The 19239-nt window shown below is 43.4% G+C and overlaps 1 protein-coding gene across 2 annotated transcripts in view; it reads left to right on the forward strand.

The window, feature by feature from the left end:
* Positions 1–250: 250 nt before the first annotated feature.
* TMEM185A (transmembrane protein 185A) overlaps positions 251–19239 on the forward strand; it is a 34917-nt gene continuing 15928 nt past the window's right edge. For both annotated transcript variants that reach the window (XM_082376154.1, XM_082376155.1), the window contains exon 1: positions 251–424. In XM_082376154.1, the coding sequence (XP_082232280.1) occupies positions 387–424 (38 nt within the window). In that variant the 5' untranslated portion in view covers positions 251–386. The remainder of the gene's footprint in view (positions 425–19239) is intronic.

The raw sequence follows: 19239 nt of genomic DNA on the forward strand, positions 1-19239 counted from the left end.
CGCCCTCCCCCGGGTTCCCGGTCCCTCCAGCCTCCGTCGCCCCCGCCGTCTCCTCCGCCGGGCGCGGAGCCGGGGACCAGAGCCTCCGCGCACCGTGAGCCGGGAGAGCGGCCTCGCGCGCCGCTCGCGGCACTGCTCCGGCCTGCCGGGCGGGGCTCGGGGCGCATGCGCGGCGGCCTACGGAAGCCCGGAAGGAGGGGTGGGAGGTGCGGCTCAGGTTTCTCGGGGCGGCGGCGGCGGCGGCGGCGGCGGCGGCGGCGACGACGACTGGGACGCGGCTCGCGCTGGCACCATGAGCCCGCTGTAACGCGCAGGCTGCGCGGCGCGGGGGGCGGGGTGGGGAGGAGGAGGAGGAGGAGGAGGACGGCGCGGTGAAGTTCTTCGCCATGAACCTGAGGGGCCTCTTCCAGGACTTCAACCCGAGGTGAGGCGCCGCCCGCACGGCTCGGGGAGGCACGGCGTCCGTGATGCTGTGGCGGGCGGCGGGGCCTGCCCGAGCCTCCCCGGAAAACCGGTCGGCCTCGGCGCCGGCCCTCTGCCTCCTCCCGCGCCCGCTGCCTTCAGCCCCCGGCCCGCCGCCCCATCTAGAACCTCCCGGCCGCGGTCCCCGCCCCGCGGGAACCCCGCGCCTCCCCGCTTGCCCGCCCTCCCTCCCTCCCTCCCTCGTCGCTGTCCCAACTTCCCTCTCTTCGCTCCATCTTCTGGCACCCGCTGCCTGCCATGCGTTCCCCGCGCCAGGGCCGGTTCACTTGACCCGACACCCCTACCCCCCACCCCAGCTGTTTCCTCCAGTTCCTCCCAGCCCTTGAGGTTTGCCTTGGACGTATGCCCATCCCTCGCTTGTGTGCTTCTTTGTGGAACTGATGTCTGAAACACTGTTGAATCCTTGGAGTCCGTGTCAGGGTATGGCAGGACCTTACATAACGCTTTTGGGGGGTAAACCTGACAATTTTCCGTACACGTTTTCTCATCAGTCTTGACTCTAAGTTGATTTGCAGGAAGCAGATATTGCTGTCCTGTTTCCCAGATGGGGACTAGCCAGTGGACTGGGAGGAAGGAACACTGGCTAAGGAATCGAGCGTCTGTCCTTGGACTTGACCAAGTGTTCTGTAGCTCTCTTACCTCCCCAGGCTGTGAACTCCCTAAAGCAGAGACCGTCTCCTGCTCAAATCTCTATTCCCCGCAGCTCCCACTGTGTCTGACACATAGTAGGCACTTACCAAATGTTTGTGGAACTAAACTGAACCTAAAGACCTGGATTGGAGAGCAGGCCGTATGTAGCTGGGGGATCCTCTGCTCATCTGAAAAATAAGGAGTTGGCCTAGCTGGTCTCCGAAGTCCACTGCTCTGTGAAGGGAGTGCCTAGCTCCCTTATTTGCTGGTGGAAGGCACGCACTCAATAAACCTTTCCTGTGCCAGGTCCCATGCCGGCTGCTTCAGCTGCTGAGAGGGCCCAGCGTGAGGGTGGAGAAGGGCAGGCCAATAGACGATTGACAGCACAGTGCGGTGTTGTGCTGTGGGAGCCCAGTGGAGGCCACCTTCCAGGCTGCTTGTGGGGGGTGTCTTGGGAGGGAGAGAGGATGAGTGCGTGTGTGTGTTGGGGGTGCAGCCTCCTTAGGGACGCTGACATTTTAAGGTACGAGCCATTGTGACTTCCTGGGTGCTCTTATTCCTCTTGGAGCACCACCGAGTTCCCGTTCTGTTTAGTCTGGAGTGCCAGTGTCCGCATCGCGGTGCAGTCATTGTCACTGTTGGCCTTGAAGGCGCTCTGCATAGAGGGGCTTGTTGAGAGCAGGTGGCTGAGAACCGACTGCAGCGCCTTCCTCTGCTGCTCCTAGGGGTGAGGATTGCTCTCCAGGGTAGCAGGGCTGGTGCCGGAGTCGGATAGGCCTTGTGTATCTACATTGTTTGGCGATGGTGATAAGAAAGATAAGTGAAAGCTGAATTGTTTTGTGTCCTTGGGCCACTCACTTATCTGTTTGTTTTATAGGCCGAATGAGTATAATCTCTCAGCAGGATAGAGAGGCCAAATTAATGATTGATTGTAAAGCACTTTACAAATAGAAGGTTCCAGGACAACTTTGCAAGGTGACAGATCATTCCGAAGCCACAAACAGCTGCCTGGAGTGATGGAACTGGCTAACACTTGCTGAAACAAAGTAGTGCTGCCCAGATAACATCCTTAACCATTTTTTCCTGTAGTAGCTTCTTTCTGCCCCCGCCCCCCCCACCGCCCCCCCCCCCGGAAATTGGCACAGGAAAATGACAATTAAATACCAGGTATCTAAACAGGTTTATAGTCAACATCAACGTACTTATCAACCCTTTAATTCTATTGGGATTGAGATGCACATCTCCCTGAAAAGTTTGAAGGTCTTTTATAGGATGCCGTTTTCGTTTTCGTTTTCCTGATGCCGTGTTGAGTCGGTGGGAGAGAGCCGTGTTTCCTCGCAGTGGGGACTCCTGAGACGGTGGCCAGCTCATGTTGGCAGGTGCCAGCTCTCAGCTGGTGGTGTGTCATGTCTTGTGGGCACACCTCGTTTTCGACATTGTTCTTTAGTTTTTAGTCTTGCTCCATGCTGAGGAGGACCTTCCAGACAGCTCGAAGAGCAAACCGCGGGCTGTAGACAGGAGGAGACCTTGTGCCAGGGCCTCAAACCTTGGTGCCGCTGCCTCGCTCCCCGCCTGGAATTCAGAGCCAGTTCAACACCTCCCTCCTAGCCCAGCACCTTAGCACACACTGTTCTCTTTGCCGGGAGTGTTTCCCTCTCTCTCCTCCTTACCTTGTTAGCTTCTGTTTCTCCTTGAGATCTCAGCTCACTTGTTGCTTGCTGAGGGCAGCTTTTCTGACTTCCCCGCCCAGCGCACTGAGCCCTGTTTGTACAGTCTGTGTGGTGTGCTGTGTTCCTCCATCGTACACTCATCTGTACCCTTGTATTTGTCTGTGTGCTTGTTTGACTAATGCCTGTCTCCCCTATGAAACTCTGAGCTCCATGGGGGCAGGGCCATGACTCTGCGTGTTACGGTAGCCTGCATACCTGGAATAGTACCTGGCTCAAAAAGTATTTGTGGGATGGATGGATGGATGAATGAATGAACGAACGAACGACTCACTCTCCAGAGTCACTGCCTTCCTCCTGGTCTGCGGCCTGGTTCTCTTTCCTCTCACCTTCTTCCCTCCTTCAGAATGCAGCCATTCCATTGGAGAGCTGGGAACACCATGACGCTAAGCAGACCGTGGCTGCCTTGACTTTGTGGGTTGTGTGTGTCACAGGCATAGTCACTGTCATGGTTTGGTGGGCCCCAAGGCATGGGCCATGGCTCCAGATCTCCTTTCCAACCTTTTGATCTTGGGAGTCTGAATCCGCTACTGTATTGCCAAGGCTCTGGAAAACTACACTGACAGAGAATGATTCACAACTGTCAACACTCAGATGCACAGGACTGCCAGCTGACCCTCTGCCTACTTCCACCTGGCTCAGCACTGGTTGATCATGAGCTTCTTTTTAGTTACATAGGTTAAGGCTTGCTGAAGCAGACACCCCGGACCCACCAAGTCCTTCCCTGAATGCCCAAGGCTTCCTAACAGCTAGGGAGCCCTATTTATTGAATAGGCAAACTCTTAGAAGTATACGGAATTGACAGACTTGGATCCTGAGGTGTTCCTGGGAGGTAGAGATCTGGGAGTAGGTGGCGTTCAGCCGGCGCCCTGTCCCCACCACGGAGCCTTGGGATTTCCTGCTGCCTTGTGCAGTCGCTGGCTCAGAGAAGGCCCTTCAGCCCGGTAGCCGGGCAGTGCTCGAAGGCTGTGAGAACTCTGCTAGGCCTTCTGAGTCAGCCGCAGTGAGCTCCAGATGGAGTGTGGTGCATCCCACAGGTGTCCTGGACTGGGACAAAGGCTGAGGAACGCTGCTCTGGCCATTCCGTCGTGTGGGGGTGGAGTCCTGAGGTCAGTAGCATTTAGAAACTTCCATATGCTGCAACATCTAAAGCCATTCTGGAGTCTGTGTGAGTGATCTTGTGTCTTATTCGAAGTCTGGAAAAATGAATGTGATTGCGGGTAATTAACAACAGGCAGCTACCTGACCTTTAAGAGGCATTTGTAAAGTATATGTAAAGCATTACCTCATCACACATCTCCCTGGTTCCTACTGTGTGCCAGAGATGTGCCGGGCGCCCGAAGTACAAGAGTGAATGGGACGTGGTCCCTCCTCGCTCGAGCCCGGTGGAAGAAGCAGAAATGGAAACATTAAAATTCAACACAGGGCAAGGCGTTCCAGACAGAAGAACCAAAGAACCCAATGCTGCGGGAACACAAGGGGCAGAGCCACTAATTCTGTCTAGCGTGGGCAGGGAAGGTTCCACAGCTCGATTCTGAAGGGTATAGTTATAGGCTTTTGTCAGACAAGAGGGCAGGAAAGGCATCTTAGGAGGGACAAAATATGCAGAGGCGCGGGGTCATGGGACGGCCTGGTGTGTTAAGACAGTGCTGAAAGGTCAGTGTGGTAGGGGCATTGCGGGCAACGCCTGTCACGTGACTTAAAAATACTACACGTAGTGTTAACAATTACTGTAAATGTTTTTGACACATTACTGTTTTTTTCCTTAAAGCAGGCTCCAGATCCATCAATAGTGTATGTTGGTACTGTCAATGACCTCTTCACCACCCAAATGTCTGTTTATCTGTCATTCTGTCATCTCAAACTACCTCTAGTAAGAAAAGCTTGTTGATTATACTGAGGTTATTAATAATAGCTATGACTTCTGGGACACCTACCACGTGCCAGGCACAATATCAGTGCTCTGCACCCATTATCTTGAACCTTTACAACAGCCCTCTGAGTTCGATGTCAGCCTTGTTTTGCAGAGTCTTAGCTTGTGACTTCCCTGAAGTCACACAGGCGGTGAGGGGCCAAGTCAGGAGTCGAACAAGTTGGTCTCCTTCTGAAACCTGTGCTCTTTCTGGTATGCATGCCCCCCTTCTGATTTAGTGACATCCCCCCACCCCAGCCATGGCACAGGAGGTCCGATATACTAAGGAGCCTTCTATTTATGAGTTGTGATTAAGCAAAGCAAACCTTGTGTTCGAGCTTACGCATCCAAATGAGTATTACCTTTCAAAGCAGTTACTTAGGGAAAAGGTAAATATATACCTATTCCATTGCTCATACCCCTTGTTACTCATTTGAAATTTCCTTGGAAGCAAATCCTGTAAGAAAATCCATCTCATTGCTTTATAGTCATATATCATTTTTTAACCAAACTAGTGCTGCCTAGTTTGATCACACATCCTATCCACTAAACTTGGCTCTGACTGACTTTTGGCCGTTTCCAAAAATCCACTCTCAGTGAAGATTTGGCACCACTGGGGGTATTCAGAAGAACGGACTGCAGGCTCTCAAGGCGATTCCAGGAGGAAAGCTCCAAAGATGGTTTGAGCAAGGAAGTGGAATTAGTGCATTGCCTCCCAGGGGGACTGTTTAAAGGAGACCCGTCTCATTTGAATGCAGAATTTCTGGTTTCAAAAATATCATTCCCGTTACTTGCTAATTACACGCATATGTTTCTTGGCTGTGAGTTCTTTGAAGGCCAGGAGGGTGAGGTGTTGGATAAATGTGCTGAGTGAGTGGATGTTGAGTACAGATTGCTGTGAGCCAGTGGGGAACTCTGTGTTGTAGGGGAGAGGCAGTGGACTGGAGGCATTTTAGGTCGTTTCCTAGGACTTTGGGAGTGAAGCTTCCCAGTATTGAGCTTGGGGTTTCTAATTGCCTTGCCTGATTATAGGCCATGCCTGTACGAGGAGACTAGAATTTAAGATGAAAGCCTTCAACTCTCGAGATAGGTTCTTTATAACTGACGATTCGTAGTTTGTCACCTATGACCTAATAGTGAGAAAACTGATGGCTAAATGAGATTGTTATAACTTTTCTCTTTTGTAATAGTAGTAGCAGCTAAAATGGGTAAAATCCATCATTTACACAGGGCTCTCATATCCCCTTATCTTCATGAGTGGATATAGGAGCAACCCAATGAGGAGAGAGTGACCCACGCACGACCACACAGCTGGGAAACAGTTCCCACAGGCCCGGGCTCTGTCTAGTCCTCCTCAAGAGTGATTTGTTTTTATTTGGCTTTTGTACTTTCTTGTCAGGAAATGACTTTAAATTTTGTTCGTAAGGTTCTGCTCAGTGTAAGAGGTGCAGTTCCTTTAAAACGCTGGGAGAATGTCAATTAGCAGTTTGTCAGCTGGAGCTGTTCTCTAAAGTTGTAGACAGAGAGGCGCTCACAGGGATGTGTCGCCCAGAGCATGTGTGTGTGCATGTGTGCCTGCTCCAGTTAAAGCCAGCAGCTTTCCCTGGAGAAAACTGATGGGTCTAAAAAGAGTCCAGCTGCATTCTTTTGACTTGCAGAAAACAAGATAATAGAACGTTTGTACGCACAGTGTCATCTCTTTACTGGGTATATTCCCTCCCTCTCTAAATCCTTTTTTCCCTTCCGCCCAAGGTGGAGAGAGGGAATTTGAGCCTCAGGCAGAAAGCTCTGTGTACATTTCAGAGAGGATACTAGCTTTGTAGTTTGACCCATGTGACACTACTTAGTGATCTTGTACTGGCATTACAGACTCAGATGAGAGTGGGGTAAATTCACTTTTAAGGTGTAATTGGAAAAGTGAAATTAAGGAAGTAGTGGTTTGATGCCAGAATATCCATTGGAACCTCCATTTGCTGATGTGTGGAGAATTGAGCAGTCTGTTTTTATACTTGGACTCTGGTCTGAATGTTTCTTGAAAAGTAACTCATAGTAGTTTAGGCTTTTTTATTTTTATGTTTAGTTTAAAAATTTTTTTTTATATTTGGAGCTTTTATCAGTCTTTCTTTTTTCTACGGTGATCACGGTTTATTTTATTTTATTTATTTATTTGGGCTGCACTGGGTCTTCATTGTTGAGCGCGGGCTTTCTCTAGTTGCGGCGAGTGGGGGCTACTCTTCTTTGCGGTGCGAGGGCTTCTCATTGCGGTGGCTTCTCTTGTTGCGGAGCACGGGCTCTAGGCACGTGGGCTTCAGTAGTTGCAGCTCGCGGGCTTCAGTACTTGTGGCTCGCAGGCTTCAGTACTTGTGGCTCGCGGGCTCTAGGGCGCAGGCTCAGTAGTTGTGGCGCATGGGCTTAGTTGCTCCGTGGCACGTGGGATCTTCCCGGACCAGGCCTCGAACCCGTGTCCCCTGCATTGGCAGGCGGGTTCTTAACCACTGCGCCACCAGGGAAGTCCCAGGTTAGGCAATTTTCAGTCTGTTTTGTCAGTTTATTATGACTTGTGTAGAATTTCTGCCTCCAGTCTCTACCAACTACAATCTACCTTACACACTCTTCTCTACCTTCTGTCACTCTTTTGCTCAGAAAATCTTCAGCGGCCCCCTGTTGCCTAGTAATAAATTCTAAGGACTTTACCTTGGTATTCAAATCCCCCATTCTACCTTTCCCTTGTTTCCTCTGGTGCCTTCTCTCCCGTCTCCCCAGCACTCCACACCCCAAGATTTACAGAGCATACTCCACGTGTTCTAGTCTCCTGGGGTACAAAAGACTGTCTCATGCTTTAAAAACTCTTATTCCCTTTGTCTGGAATTCCCTATCCCCAAACCCCACCTCCCTTCCCAGCTCTCCCAGGGAAATGAACCTTCCATGTCCCAGTTTGCCATGATATATAGTTGCTTGATCCCCCTCTGCTCCTGTTAGTCTTTGAGCATCTTCAGGGCAGAGACTGTTTCTTTCCCACACGCTCAAACAGCTTTTAAAGTTTTAAGTTAGATTTGTGTGTATTTTGTATTGGTGCCCCATGATCCTTTTTTTCCCTCTGGAAAAAATCTGTACACATGTAAAGAAAGCATATTTTTTTTTGCTTCGATAGAACCGTGCTATTTTTATCTACTCTAGCGTTCATTTCCATAATTTCCTTAGGAACTTTGTCTGCTTTATCTGTCATGATTTAATAGTAGCATGTAGAAGCCCACAATGAAAATATCTCTGTATATTTGTACAAGAAATCTTGTCAGATTATTTCCATATTCTGTGGTCATGTTGTTAGATTTTCATTATTTAGATTTTCTTTATTAGTTGTTTTAATGCTTTTTGTTTTGAAATCTAATTGATCAAATTACTGTCCTAGTAAACTGCTTCTCTTGTCCTTACTCAGTCATAATAAACCTGTGTCATCTCCTTTCTTGTAATTGGTTTGACTTTTGTCATTGGTTGCAACTGTGACTCTTGGCTGCAAGAGATTTAGATTTTATTTTTTAATCCAGTAAGTGACCTTTCTCATTTTAGGCCTGTGATAGGCAGACTAATGACACCCCTCCCCCAAATATGCCCACATCCTAATCCTTGGAACCTGGGAATATGTTCCATTACACGGTAAAGGGAAATTAAGGTAGCAGCTGGAATTATGGTTGTTAATCAGCTGACCTGAAAACAGGGAGATTATTCTGGATTCTCCGGCTGGGCCCATAATCCCAGGTCTTAAATGTAGAAGAGGGAGGCAGAAGAGGAGGTCAGAGAGAGTCAATGTGGGGAGGAGTGCTGGAGCTTTGAAACTGGAGCAGGGGGTCATGAGGCAAGCTATGAGGCAGCCTCTAGAAGCTGCTGAGACAGGGAAACATTCTCTCTTAGAGCCTCCGGAAGGATCACAGCTCTGATGACACCTTGATTTTCACCCAGTGAGACCATTTCAGACTTTCGACATTCAGAACTGTAAAGATACTTTGTGCTTTTTAAGCCACTGAGTTGGTGCTAATTTTGTATGGCAGCAATAGAAAAGCAATACCAGGATACTTCATCCTCTTTATATTTTTCCAGCACCAGTATTTGAAGGAGTTATATTTTGTACTGTTATTTGTCCTCTTGTAAGTTCATCTTGTTTCCTTTATATTTTTAATTTTTCATGTAATAGACCCAGAGCTCTTAATTTCCCTTTAAATTATGTCAAAAATTATAAAATACTCACTTTTCCAACATTTAAATTTTTATTATTTCCACTACTCTTTTCTTCTATTAAATAAGAGAACTCTTTTAGGGAAGATAATGAATTTAGCTTACAGGGTTTACTCTCCCCCCACTTTTTTCTTTTAAATGTCCTTTCTGTTTTCCAATCCATTGTTTCTGGTAATGATATGTGTAGCCGAGGGCTTTGGTTGACAAATTGGTTCTGATTTTCTAGATTTTGTGTTATCCCCCTTTGCTGTCAGAGAGAAAAAGTCCTCTCGGCTGGTGACTTTCTCTGTTTGTGGTGATCACTCCATTTCTATTAGCTCGTGAATCCCCCCTCAAGCCCTTTTCTTCTCCGAAGTCTAGGAACGAAGTCATTCTTCTCTTGGCATTTTTCAGTGGTAGCTCTCTTTTTCTTTGTGGCAGCTTGTAAAAGCCTCCCCTTATTGGGCTTCCCTGGTGGCGCAGTGGTTGAGAATCTGCCTGCCAATGCAGGGGACACGGGTTCGAGCCCTGGTCTGGGAAGATCCCACATGCCGCAGAACAGCTGGGCCCGTGAGCCACAATTACTGAGCCTGTGTGTCTGGAGCCTGTGCTCCGCGACAGGAGAGGCTGCGACAGTGAGAGGCCCGCGCACCGCGATGAAGAGTGGCCCCCGCTTGCCACAACTAGAGAAAGCCCTCGCACAGAAACGAAGACCCAACACAGCCATAAATAAAATAAATAAATAAAATTTTTAAAAACAGTTTAAAATTGGCTGCACCAGTTGGCAGTCACATGAGTGGCATGTGAGGATATCCATTTCTCCTCATTAAAAAAAAAAAAAAAGCCTCCCCTTGTTTCTGAGCATGAGTAATCATAACTAATATGTATTTAGTGCAGCGGTTGTCAGACTATTTTTCACAGACCCCCTTGGGGCCTTGAGAACTCTTCCAGGGGTCTGCGAGGTCAGAACTATTTTCATAATAATACTAAGATGTTCTCGACCTCTTTCTCTGGGTTGACATTTGCACTGTGCCGGGTAAACTGAGCACAAAGCAAGCTGGTGCCAGGAAATCGTACTTCGTACTCATTGTCATTGGATGCTTCATAGTGTGCTTGCAGGTTAAAAAAGTCTGCTTCACTTAAGAATCTCCTTAATAAAGCAGAAAAAATGCCAGTCTCATTCAGTCTTGACCCTTGTGTACGCAGCTATTTTAATATTCCGGGTGACGAAATAGGAAGGACGCCTAAAGGCCATCTGCTATACACTGAAGTGTAGTCGTTGACTCAAGGGAAAGCACTCATGCGCCTGAGTTGCGAGCTGCTTTTTTCACGGAACGCCATTTTTACCTGGAAGGACAGCTAACAGACAAGATTGTGGCTAAGTGTACGAGGGTATTTGACAGATGTTTGCTGAAAAGTGCCAGTGAACCTGTTAGTTCGAGGAAAACGACTGATGGTGTTTTCTGCTTTTCTTGGTTAAACTTGAGCTTTCAAGGGAAAACCCGAATTTCTGAAAAGTTGTATTCACCACCATGAGCTTGACAGCCTTCCAAAACTTAAAAGATTTCTGATGAAGTGGGTTGTGATATTAACTAATGTGATTTTTTTGTTGCTACTGTATAGTGAAATGTGTCAGTGTTTAAAGATCTTCATTACTCAGTGAACCAGTATTTTCTGGTCGACCTATATGGCGTTATAATCATGCAGGGATACAAGATTCATTCAAAGTGCAAGAGAGACCAGTGGATTTTAAGGTAGCAGACTACAAAAGGTTCACTGAAGGAATTCCCTGGCGGTCCAGTGGTTAGGACTCGGTGCTTTCACTGCCTAGGGCCTGGGTTCATTCCCTAGTCTGGGAACTAAAATCCCGTAAGCCTCGAGGTGTGGCCAAAAAAACAAAAAAAAAGTTCCTTGATAGCGTTTCAGATTCCACATCAAGGAACTACCACTTGTTGACTTTTGGTGTCCTATGGAAGAAAAATATCCAGTTATCTGAAAGAGCAATCAAAATACTCAGTTCTTTTCTGAGGACGTATCTCTGTGATGTCAGTTTTTTTCTCCGTATGCTTGAACCCAGACAACATACTTCAACAGAATGAATGCAGATATACATATAATCTAGGTGTCTGCTCTGAAGCCAGACATTTTGTAAAAATTGCAAAACTCTAAAAACAATTTCAGAAAATAGCTTCTTTTCATTAAAATTATGTTGTTTATGTTAATATGTAATGTGTTTATTATTATTTTTAATGAAGTAATAAATATCTTTTAAATGACAGTTTAAAAATCTGATACAGTAAATAGCAGTAGGTATAACCCTTATAAACAAAGCTCTTTAGAGTCCTCAGTCAGTTTTAAGAATGTAAAGGAGTCCTGATGCAAAAAATTTTGAGAACCACTAATTTAACGCTTTACCTGAAGCACTTTTCATATTCATTATCTTATATTCACGGCCACCTTATGGGGTACATATTACCCTGGTTTTGTAGCGGAGGATACTGTGAAAGTATTAGTATGCTAATAAAAGGCTATATAGACACTCTAGTTAGCAATCTCTCCAAATCTGATGGCCCTCCCACCATTGTTTACACTCTTGGAGGTTTGCTTCTGAGTGGAATTTTGTGGGTCCCAGCTCCTTAAAAGCTCTCTCTTTTTTTCCAGTTGAAGTTTCTTATGTTATTTCTCATAATACAAAAGTGGTATATGTACCTTGCAGAAAAATCAGCAGTCATAAGCAAGAGTGTAAAGACTGTCCGTAATCCTCTCCACTGGAGAGCATGGTTAGGCCTCAGTGTGTGTCTATCCAGACGCTTGTCCAAGAATGTTGAATTATTAGTATAAAGTGAGTATCGTATAGTACTCAATTAAAAGGACTTTGGAGTCAAATAGATCTTAGTTTGAATCTCAGCTCTGTGAGCCTCTAGCTGCTTGGACAAGTTATTTAACTTCGAAGCCTTCATTTCACATCTGTAAAATGGGAATAGTGAAAGTGCCTCCTTCGTAGGGTTGTTGTGAGGCTTAAGTGACATTACCTGACATTCCATAAATAGCCAGTAAATGTTAGCCATGGACGTTGTATATGTGTAGATAGATCAATAGATATGCCAGGTTTATTGAAGTATGTTTTACATGCAGTAAATTTTACCGTTTTTTTAGTGCACAGTCCTATGAGTTTTGATAAGCCCATTCACTTGTGTAAGCACCACCCAAAGATAGAGATATAGGAAAGTTCTATCACTGCAAAATCTTCCCTCGTGTCCTTTTGTAGTCATCCTTTCCCCCAACACAGCCACGGGTAATCACACTGATCTGTTTTCTGTATCTATACTTTTGCCTTTTCCACAATGTCAAATAAGTGGAGACATACAGTGTGTTGTGTTTTCAGTCTGAGTTATTTTACTTAGCATGGTGCATTTGAGGTTATCCATGTTGTTGCTTGCATCCCTAGTTTGTTCCTTTTTCCTGCTGATTAGTATTCCATTTGAATAGACATACCTCAGTTGGTTTAACCATTCACCAGTTTTTGGACATTTGGGTTGTTTCCAGTGGCTATTATAAATAAAGCTGCTTTGAACATTTGAACACAAGTCTTCATGTGGACATATGTTTTCCTTTTTCTTAAGTAAATACCTAGGTATGGGATTGCTGGGCTGTAGAGTAAGGGTATACTTAACTTTATGAGAAACTACCAAAGTGCTTTCTAAAGTGGCTACACTGCATTCCTACCAGCGATACATGAGGGTTCCATTATGCTCTACCTCCTTAGCAACGATTGTCATACGCTGTGAGGTTAAGAGTCTAGGTTCATTTTTCCCATCTATCCAGTTGTTTCAGCACCATTTATAGAAGCCCAATTCTTTCTCTATTGAATTGCCTTGGCACCTTTGACCATGTATGTATAAGTATGTTTTTGGACTCTATTCTGTTCTCTGTGTCTCTCCTGATGCTAATCCTACATTGTCTTGATTATTGTAGCTCTATAGTAAGCCATGAACACATGCAGTATAAGCACGTGGTATAGTTTCTCCAACTTTGTTCTTTCTCACAATTGTTCTGCCCATTTGAGGTCTTTTGCATTTTCATATAATTTTTAGAACCGGTATGTCAATTTCTGCAGAAGAGGCTGCTTGGATTTTCATTGGCATTGCATTGAATCTTTTTTTTTCTATATATTTATAGCAGCTTTATTCATAGTTGACAAAACTTGGAAGCAACCAAGATGTCCCTCAATGGGTGAATGGATAAATAAACTGTGGTTTATTATTTATTCCAGTGGAATCTTGTTTAACACTAAAAGGAAATGAGCTATCAAGCCATGAAGAGACATGGTGGAACTTTAAATGCATACAGGCATACCTCGTTTTATTGCGCTTTACTTTATTGTGCCTTGCTTTATTGTGTGTTTTTTTCTTCCAGTTTTATTGAAATATAGGTGACATACAGCACTGTGTAAGTTTAGACACAGCATAATGATTTGACTTACATACATCATGAAATTATTACCACAGTAAGTTTAGTGAACATTAATCATCTCATATAGATACAAAATAAAAGAAAAAGAAAAAATATATTTTTCATTGCGGTGAGAACTCTTAGGATGTACTCTCTTAACAACTTTCATGTGTAACATACGGCAGTGTTAATTACATTTATCATGTTGTAAAATACTTTTCTAATACTTATTTATCTTATAACAGGAAGTTTCTACCTTTTGACTGCCTTCATCCAATTCCCCCTCCCCTAACCCCGACCTCCGGTAACCACAAATCTAATCTCTTTTTCTATTGGTTTGTTTGTTTTTGAGGTATAATTGACCTACAACATTATGTTAGTTCCTGGTGTACAACATAGTGATTCTATATTTCTATACATTCTTAAATGATCACCACAATAAGTCTAGTTACCATCTGTCACTATTCAAAGATATTATATTATTTTTGACTATATTCCCCATACTGTACATTTCATACCCATGACTCATTTATTTTGTAGCTGGAAGTTGTGCTTCTTAATCTCCCTCACTTATTTCTCTCCTCCCTTCCTCTCCTCCCCTCTGGCAACCACCTGTTTATTCTCTGTATCTATGACTCTGTTTTGTTATGTTTGTTAATTTGCTTTTTTAGAGTCCACATATAAATGCAGTTATACAGTATTTGTCTTTCTCTGTCTGACTTATTTCACTTAGCGTAATACCCTGTAGGTTCATCCATGTTGTCACAAATGACAAGATTTCATTCTTTTTTGTGGCTGAGTAATATTCCATTACACACACACACACTCCACATCTTTTTTAAACATTCATCTATCAATGGGCACTTAGGGTGCCTCTATATCTTAGCTACTGTAAATAAGGCTGCAGTGAACATAGGGGTACATATATCTTTTTGAATTAGTGTTTTTGTTTTCTTCAGATAAATCCCCAGGAGTGGAATTGGTGGATCACATGGTAGTTCTATTTTTCATTTTTTGAGGAACCTCTATACCATTTTCCATAGTGGTTGCACCAATTTATGTTCCTGCCAACGGTGCACAGGGGTTCCCTTTTCTTCACATCCTCACCAACACTTGTTATCTGTTGTCTTTTTTTTTATAATAGCCATTCTGACAGTGTAAGATGTTATCAAACTAGACTACTTTCTCATACCATATACAGAAATGATTAAAGACTTAAATGGATTAAAGACTTAAATGTAAGACCTGAAACCATAAAAATCCTAGAAGAAGACGTAGGCAGTATGCTCTTTGACATCAGTCTTAGCAATATTTTTTTGGATATGTCTCCTCAGGCAGGAGAAACAAAAGCAAAAATGGGACTACATGCATTGAATCTTTTGAATAATCTGATGAGTATGGTAGGCTAAATAATGTCCCTCAAAGATACCTACTTCCTAATCCATGGAACCTGTGTATATTACCTTCTGTGGCAAAAAGGTGAATATTATCTTATATGGCAAAAGATGTGATTAAGTTAAAGATCTTGAGATGGGGAGAGTATTCTGGATTATCCAGGCAGGCCCTAAATACATTCATGGGTTTCCATATAAGAGGGAGGCAGAAGGAGATACTATTAGGAGGAGAAGGCCATGCGATTGAGGCAGACAAAGAGATTTGAAGATGCTGCCCTTCTGATTTTGATGATGGAGGAAGGGGCCCAAAGTAGTGCAAGGAATGCAGCTCTAGAAACTTGAAAAGGCAAGGAATGGATTCTCTCCTAGTCTCTGGAGACATGGCCCTGCTGACACCTTAGTTTTAATGTAGTGAACCCCATTGTGGACCTTTAGCCTGCAGAACTATAAGAGAATAAATGTGTATTGTTTTAAACCATCAAGTTCATGGTAATTTGTTATAGCAACCATAGGAAACTAAGAGAGGATGTAAATTTTAACAATATTGAATTTTTTAGTCTATAAAAATGGTGTGTCTCTCCATTTATTTAGATCTTTAATTTTTTGGTAGTGTTAGGTTTCAGAGTATGTCTTGCACATATTTTGTTAAATTTATCTCTAAGTATTTCATATTTTGATACTGTCGTCAGTGGTAGTTTTCCATGAACTTTTTTTTTCTTTTAATTTATTTAATTAAGTTAATTTATTTATTTATGGCTGTGTTGGGTCTTCGTTTCTGTGCGAGGGCTTTCTCTAGTTGCGGCAAGTGGGGGCCACTCTTCATCGCGGTGCGCGGGCCTCTCATTATCGCGGCCTCTCTTGTTGCGGAGCACAGGCTCCAGACGCGCAGGCTCAGTAATCGTGGCTCACGGGCCTAGTTGCTCCGCGGCATGTGGGATCTTCCCAGACCAGGGCTCGAACCCGTGTCCCCTGCACTGGCAGGCAGATTCTCAACCACTGCGCCACCAGGGAAGCCCCTACTCCTTCCTTTTGAATCCTTATCCCTTTTATTTCTTTTTCTTGTATTATATTTGTGGCTAGGACCTCCAGTACAGTGTTGAATAGATGTACTGAAGTGGACATACTTGCCTGGTTTCCAATCTTAGGGGGAAGGTATTTAGTCTTTAACCATTAAGCATTTTTAACTAGGTTTTTTTTCTAGATACCCTTCTAGCCCTAATTAGTTTAGAGCTTTTTATCTTGAGTGAATAGTGAATTATGTCAAATGTTTTTTCTGGAACTATTGAATAATCATATGGCTTCTCTTTTTCATTCTATTAATACAGTGAGTTACATTAATTGATTTCCAATGTTAAGTGAAACTTGCAATCCTGGCTAAAGCACAGTTAATCATAATGTAATATCAAACCACACTTAATCATAATGTAATATCCTTTTTATATATTGCTGGATTCAATATCCTGTTTTTTAGGGGTTTTGCATCTGTCTTCATGAAGGATACTGGTATGTAGTTTTCTTTCTTGGTCAGGTTTGGGTATCAGGGTAATGCTGGCTTCATAAAATACACTGGGAAATGTTCCCCTCTCATCTTTTTCTGCAAGAGTTTGTGAAAAATTGGTACTATTTCTTCCTTATGTGTTTGGTAGATTTTGTCTGGCCCTGACATTTTCTTTGTGAGAAGGAGTCCAACTGCAATTTCAGTTTTTTAAATAGATATAGGAATATGAATATTTCTTCTTGTGTGAACTTTAATAATGTCTTTATTTCAAGAAATTTATGTGCATAAAGTTGTTCATAATATCCACTTCTAATCCCTGTAATGTTTGTAGGATTTGTAGTGATGTCCCTGCTTTCATTCTTTGTATTGGTAATTTGTGTCTACTGTTTTTTTCCTGATAACTCTAGGTATAGGTTTACCAATTTTCTTGATCTTTTCAGAGAACCAGCTTTTAGTTTCATTGATTTCTTTTTTTTTATGTGGACCATTTTTACAGTCTTTATTGAATTTGTTACAATATTGTTTGTTTTATGTTTTGGCTCTTTGGCCGCAAGGCATATGGGATCTTAGCTCCCTGACCAGGGATCGAACCTGCACCCCCTGCACTGGAAGGCGACGTTTTAATCACTGGACCACCAGGGAAGTCCCTAGTTTCATTGATTTTTCTCTAACATGTTTCTTATGTAGTTCATTGATACTTGTGTGTATATTTATTATTTACTTCCATTCAGTTTTTAAAATTTTCCTTCTCTTCCTAGTTTTTTAAGGTGAATCATAGATCATTGACTTGAGAACTTTTCTACTTAGCATTTGATGCTGTAAATTCCCCTTAAGTATTGCTTTAGCTATATCTCACATATTTTGGTATGTTGTGTTTTCACTTTCATTTAGTCCAGAATTTTAAAATTTTTTCTTGTGTTTTTTTTTTTCTTTTACCTATGGATTATTTAGAAGAGTATTGTTTAATTTGTAAGTATTTTGAGAATTTTTCAAATATCTTTATGTTATTGATTTTTAGTTTAATCTCATTGTGCTTAGAGATTTACTTTGTATGATTTCAGTCCTTTTACATTTGTTGAGACTTGTTTTATGGCCCAGAATTCAGTCTGTCTTGGTGAATGTTCCATGTGCACCCGAATTTTCACTTGAATTTTTATTCTGCTGTTGTTGGGAGGAATGCTTTATCAATATCAATTAGGTCATGTTGGTTGATAGTGCTATTACAAACTTGTATATCCTTAGTAATTTTCTACGTGTTCCATCAGTTACTGAGAGAGAAGTGTTAATTTCCAGTAATAGTTGTGGATTTTTCTGTTTCTCCTTAATGTTTTAACTATTAATGTTTTCTACGTGTATTTTGAAGCTTTGTTATTAGGTACATAAATATTTACAGTTGCTAGATCCTCCTTCAACACAAATCACCTCTTTATCATTATGTGTGCCCCTGTTTGTCCCTGGTAATATTCGTTGTTCAAAAATATATCTTAACCTTATATTGTGGTAGGCAGAATGGTTCCCCCAGAGATATCCAGGCCATTAAGCCCTGGAACCTATGAATATGTTATGTTACACGGTAAAGGGGATTTTGCAGATGTCTTTAAGGTTACAGTATTAGTTTTTATTGCATCCGTGACAAATTACCACAGATTTAGTGTCTTAAAACTGCACAAACTTATTATCTCATAGTTCTGTAGGTCAGAAGTACAGGTACAGCATGGCTCAGTTGGATCTTCGGCTTAGAGTCTCACAAGGCTGGAATCAAGGTGTCAGCAGGGCTCTGTTCCTTTCTTGAGGCTCTGGAGATTAATCTGCTTCCAAACTCATTTGGGTTGTTGTCAGAATTTAGTTCCTCCTGGTTGTAGGGCTAATGACCCCATTTCCTTGCTGGCTGTCAGCTAGGAGTTAGTCTCAACTTCTAGAGTCGGCTTGCATTCCTTGGCTCATGACTCCCTTCCTCCATCTTCAAAGCCAGAAAAGGCAGGTGGAGTCCTTCTCACTTTTGGAATCTCACTGACTTCCCCTTCTGCCTTATCTCTCCTCTTCTGCCACATCTCTCTGACTTACTTGTATGCCTTCCTCTTCTGCTTTTAAGGGCTCATATGATTACATTGGACACAACTGGATAATCTGGGATAATCTCCACATTTTAAAGTTGGCTGATTAGTACCCTTAATTCCATCTGCAAAGTCCTTTCATGGTAGTACGTAGATTAGTGTTTGATTGAATAACTGAGGACAGGAATCTTGGGGAACATATTTAGAATTCCGCCTACCACAGTTGTGGACTTTAAGATAGGAAGAGTATCCTGGATTATCCAGGTGGACCCAGTCTAATCACATGAGCTCTTAAAAGCATAGCACTTTCTCTGGAAGCAGGAGCCATATGGCAAAAGAAGTCAGAAGCATGAGAAAGATTCGATATGCTGCTGCTGGCTTTGAATGTAAAGGCCTGTGTTCTTCTCAGAGAGAGAACTCTAGGACCTAAGGGCAGCCCCCAGCTGACAGCCAGCAAAGAAACTAAGATCTTAGCCCTACAACCACAAGAAAGAGGATTGCCAACAACCTGAATGAACTTGGAAGCAGATTCTTCCCAGAGTCACCTGAGAAGAGCCCAGCCAACTGACATCGTGATTTCATTTATGAGACTCTGAGCAGAGAAACCAACTAAGCCGGTCTGGACTTCTGACACACACAGCTGTGAGATAATAATAAATGTGCGTTCTTTTAAGCTGCCAGGTTTGTGGTAATTTGTTATAGCAGCAATAGAAGACTAAAACAGATATTAATAAAGTCACTCTGACTTTCTTCTGGTTAGTGTTTGCCTGGTATAACTTTTTCTGTCCTTATTATCTATCTGTCACTTTGTAGATAGATAAAGTAGGTTTCTTATAGATAGCATATAGTTATCTTGCTGTTTTAAATCCAGCCTGACAAT

Source organism: Balaenoptera borealis (genome assembly GCF_965194805.1).
Source record: "Balaenoptera borealis genome assembly, chromosome: X".
Taxonomy (NCBI): Eukaryota; Metazoa; Chordata; class Mammalia; order Artiodactyla; family Balaenopteridae; genus Balaenoptera; species Balaenoptera borealis.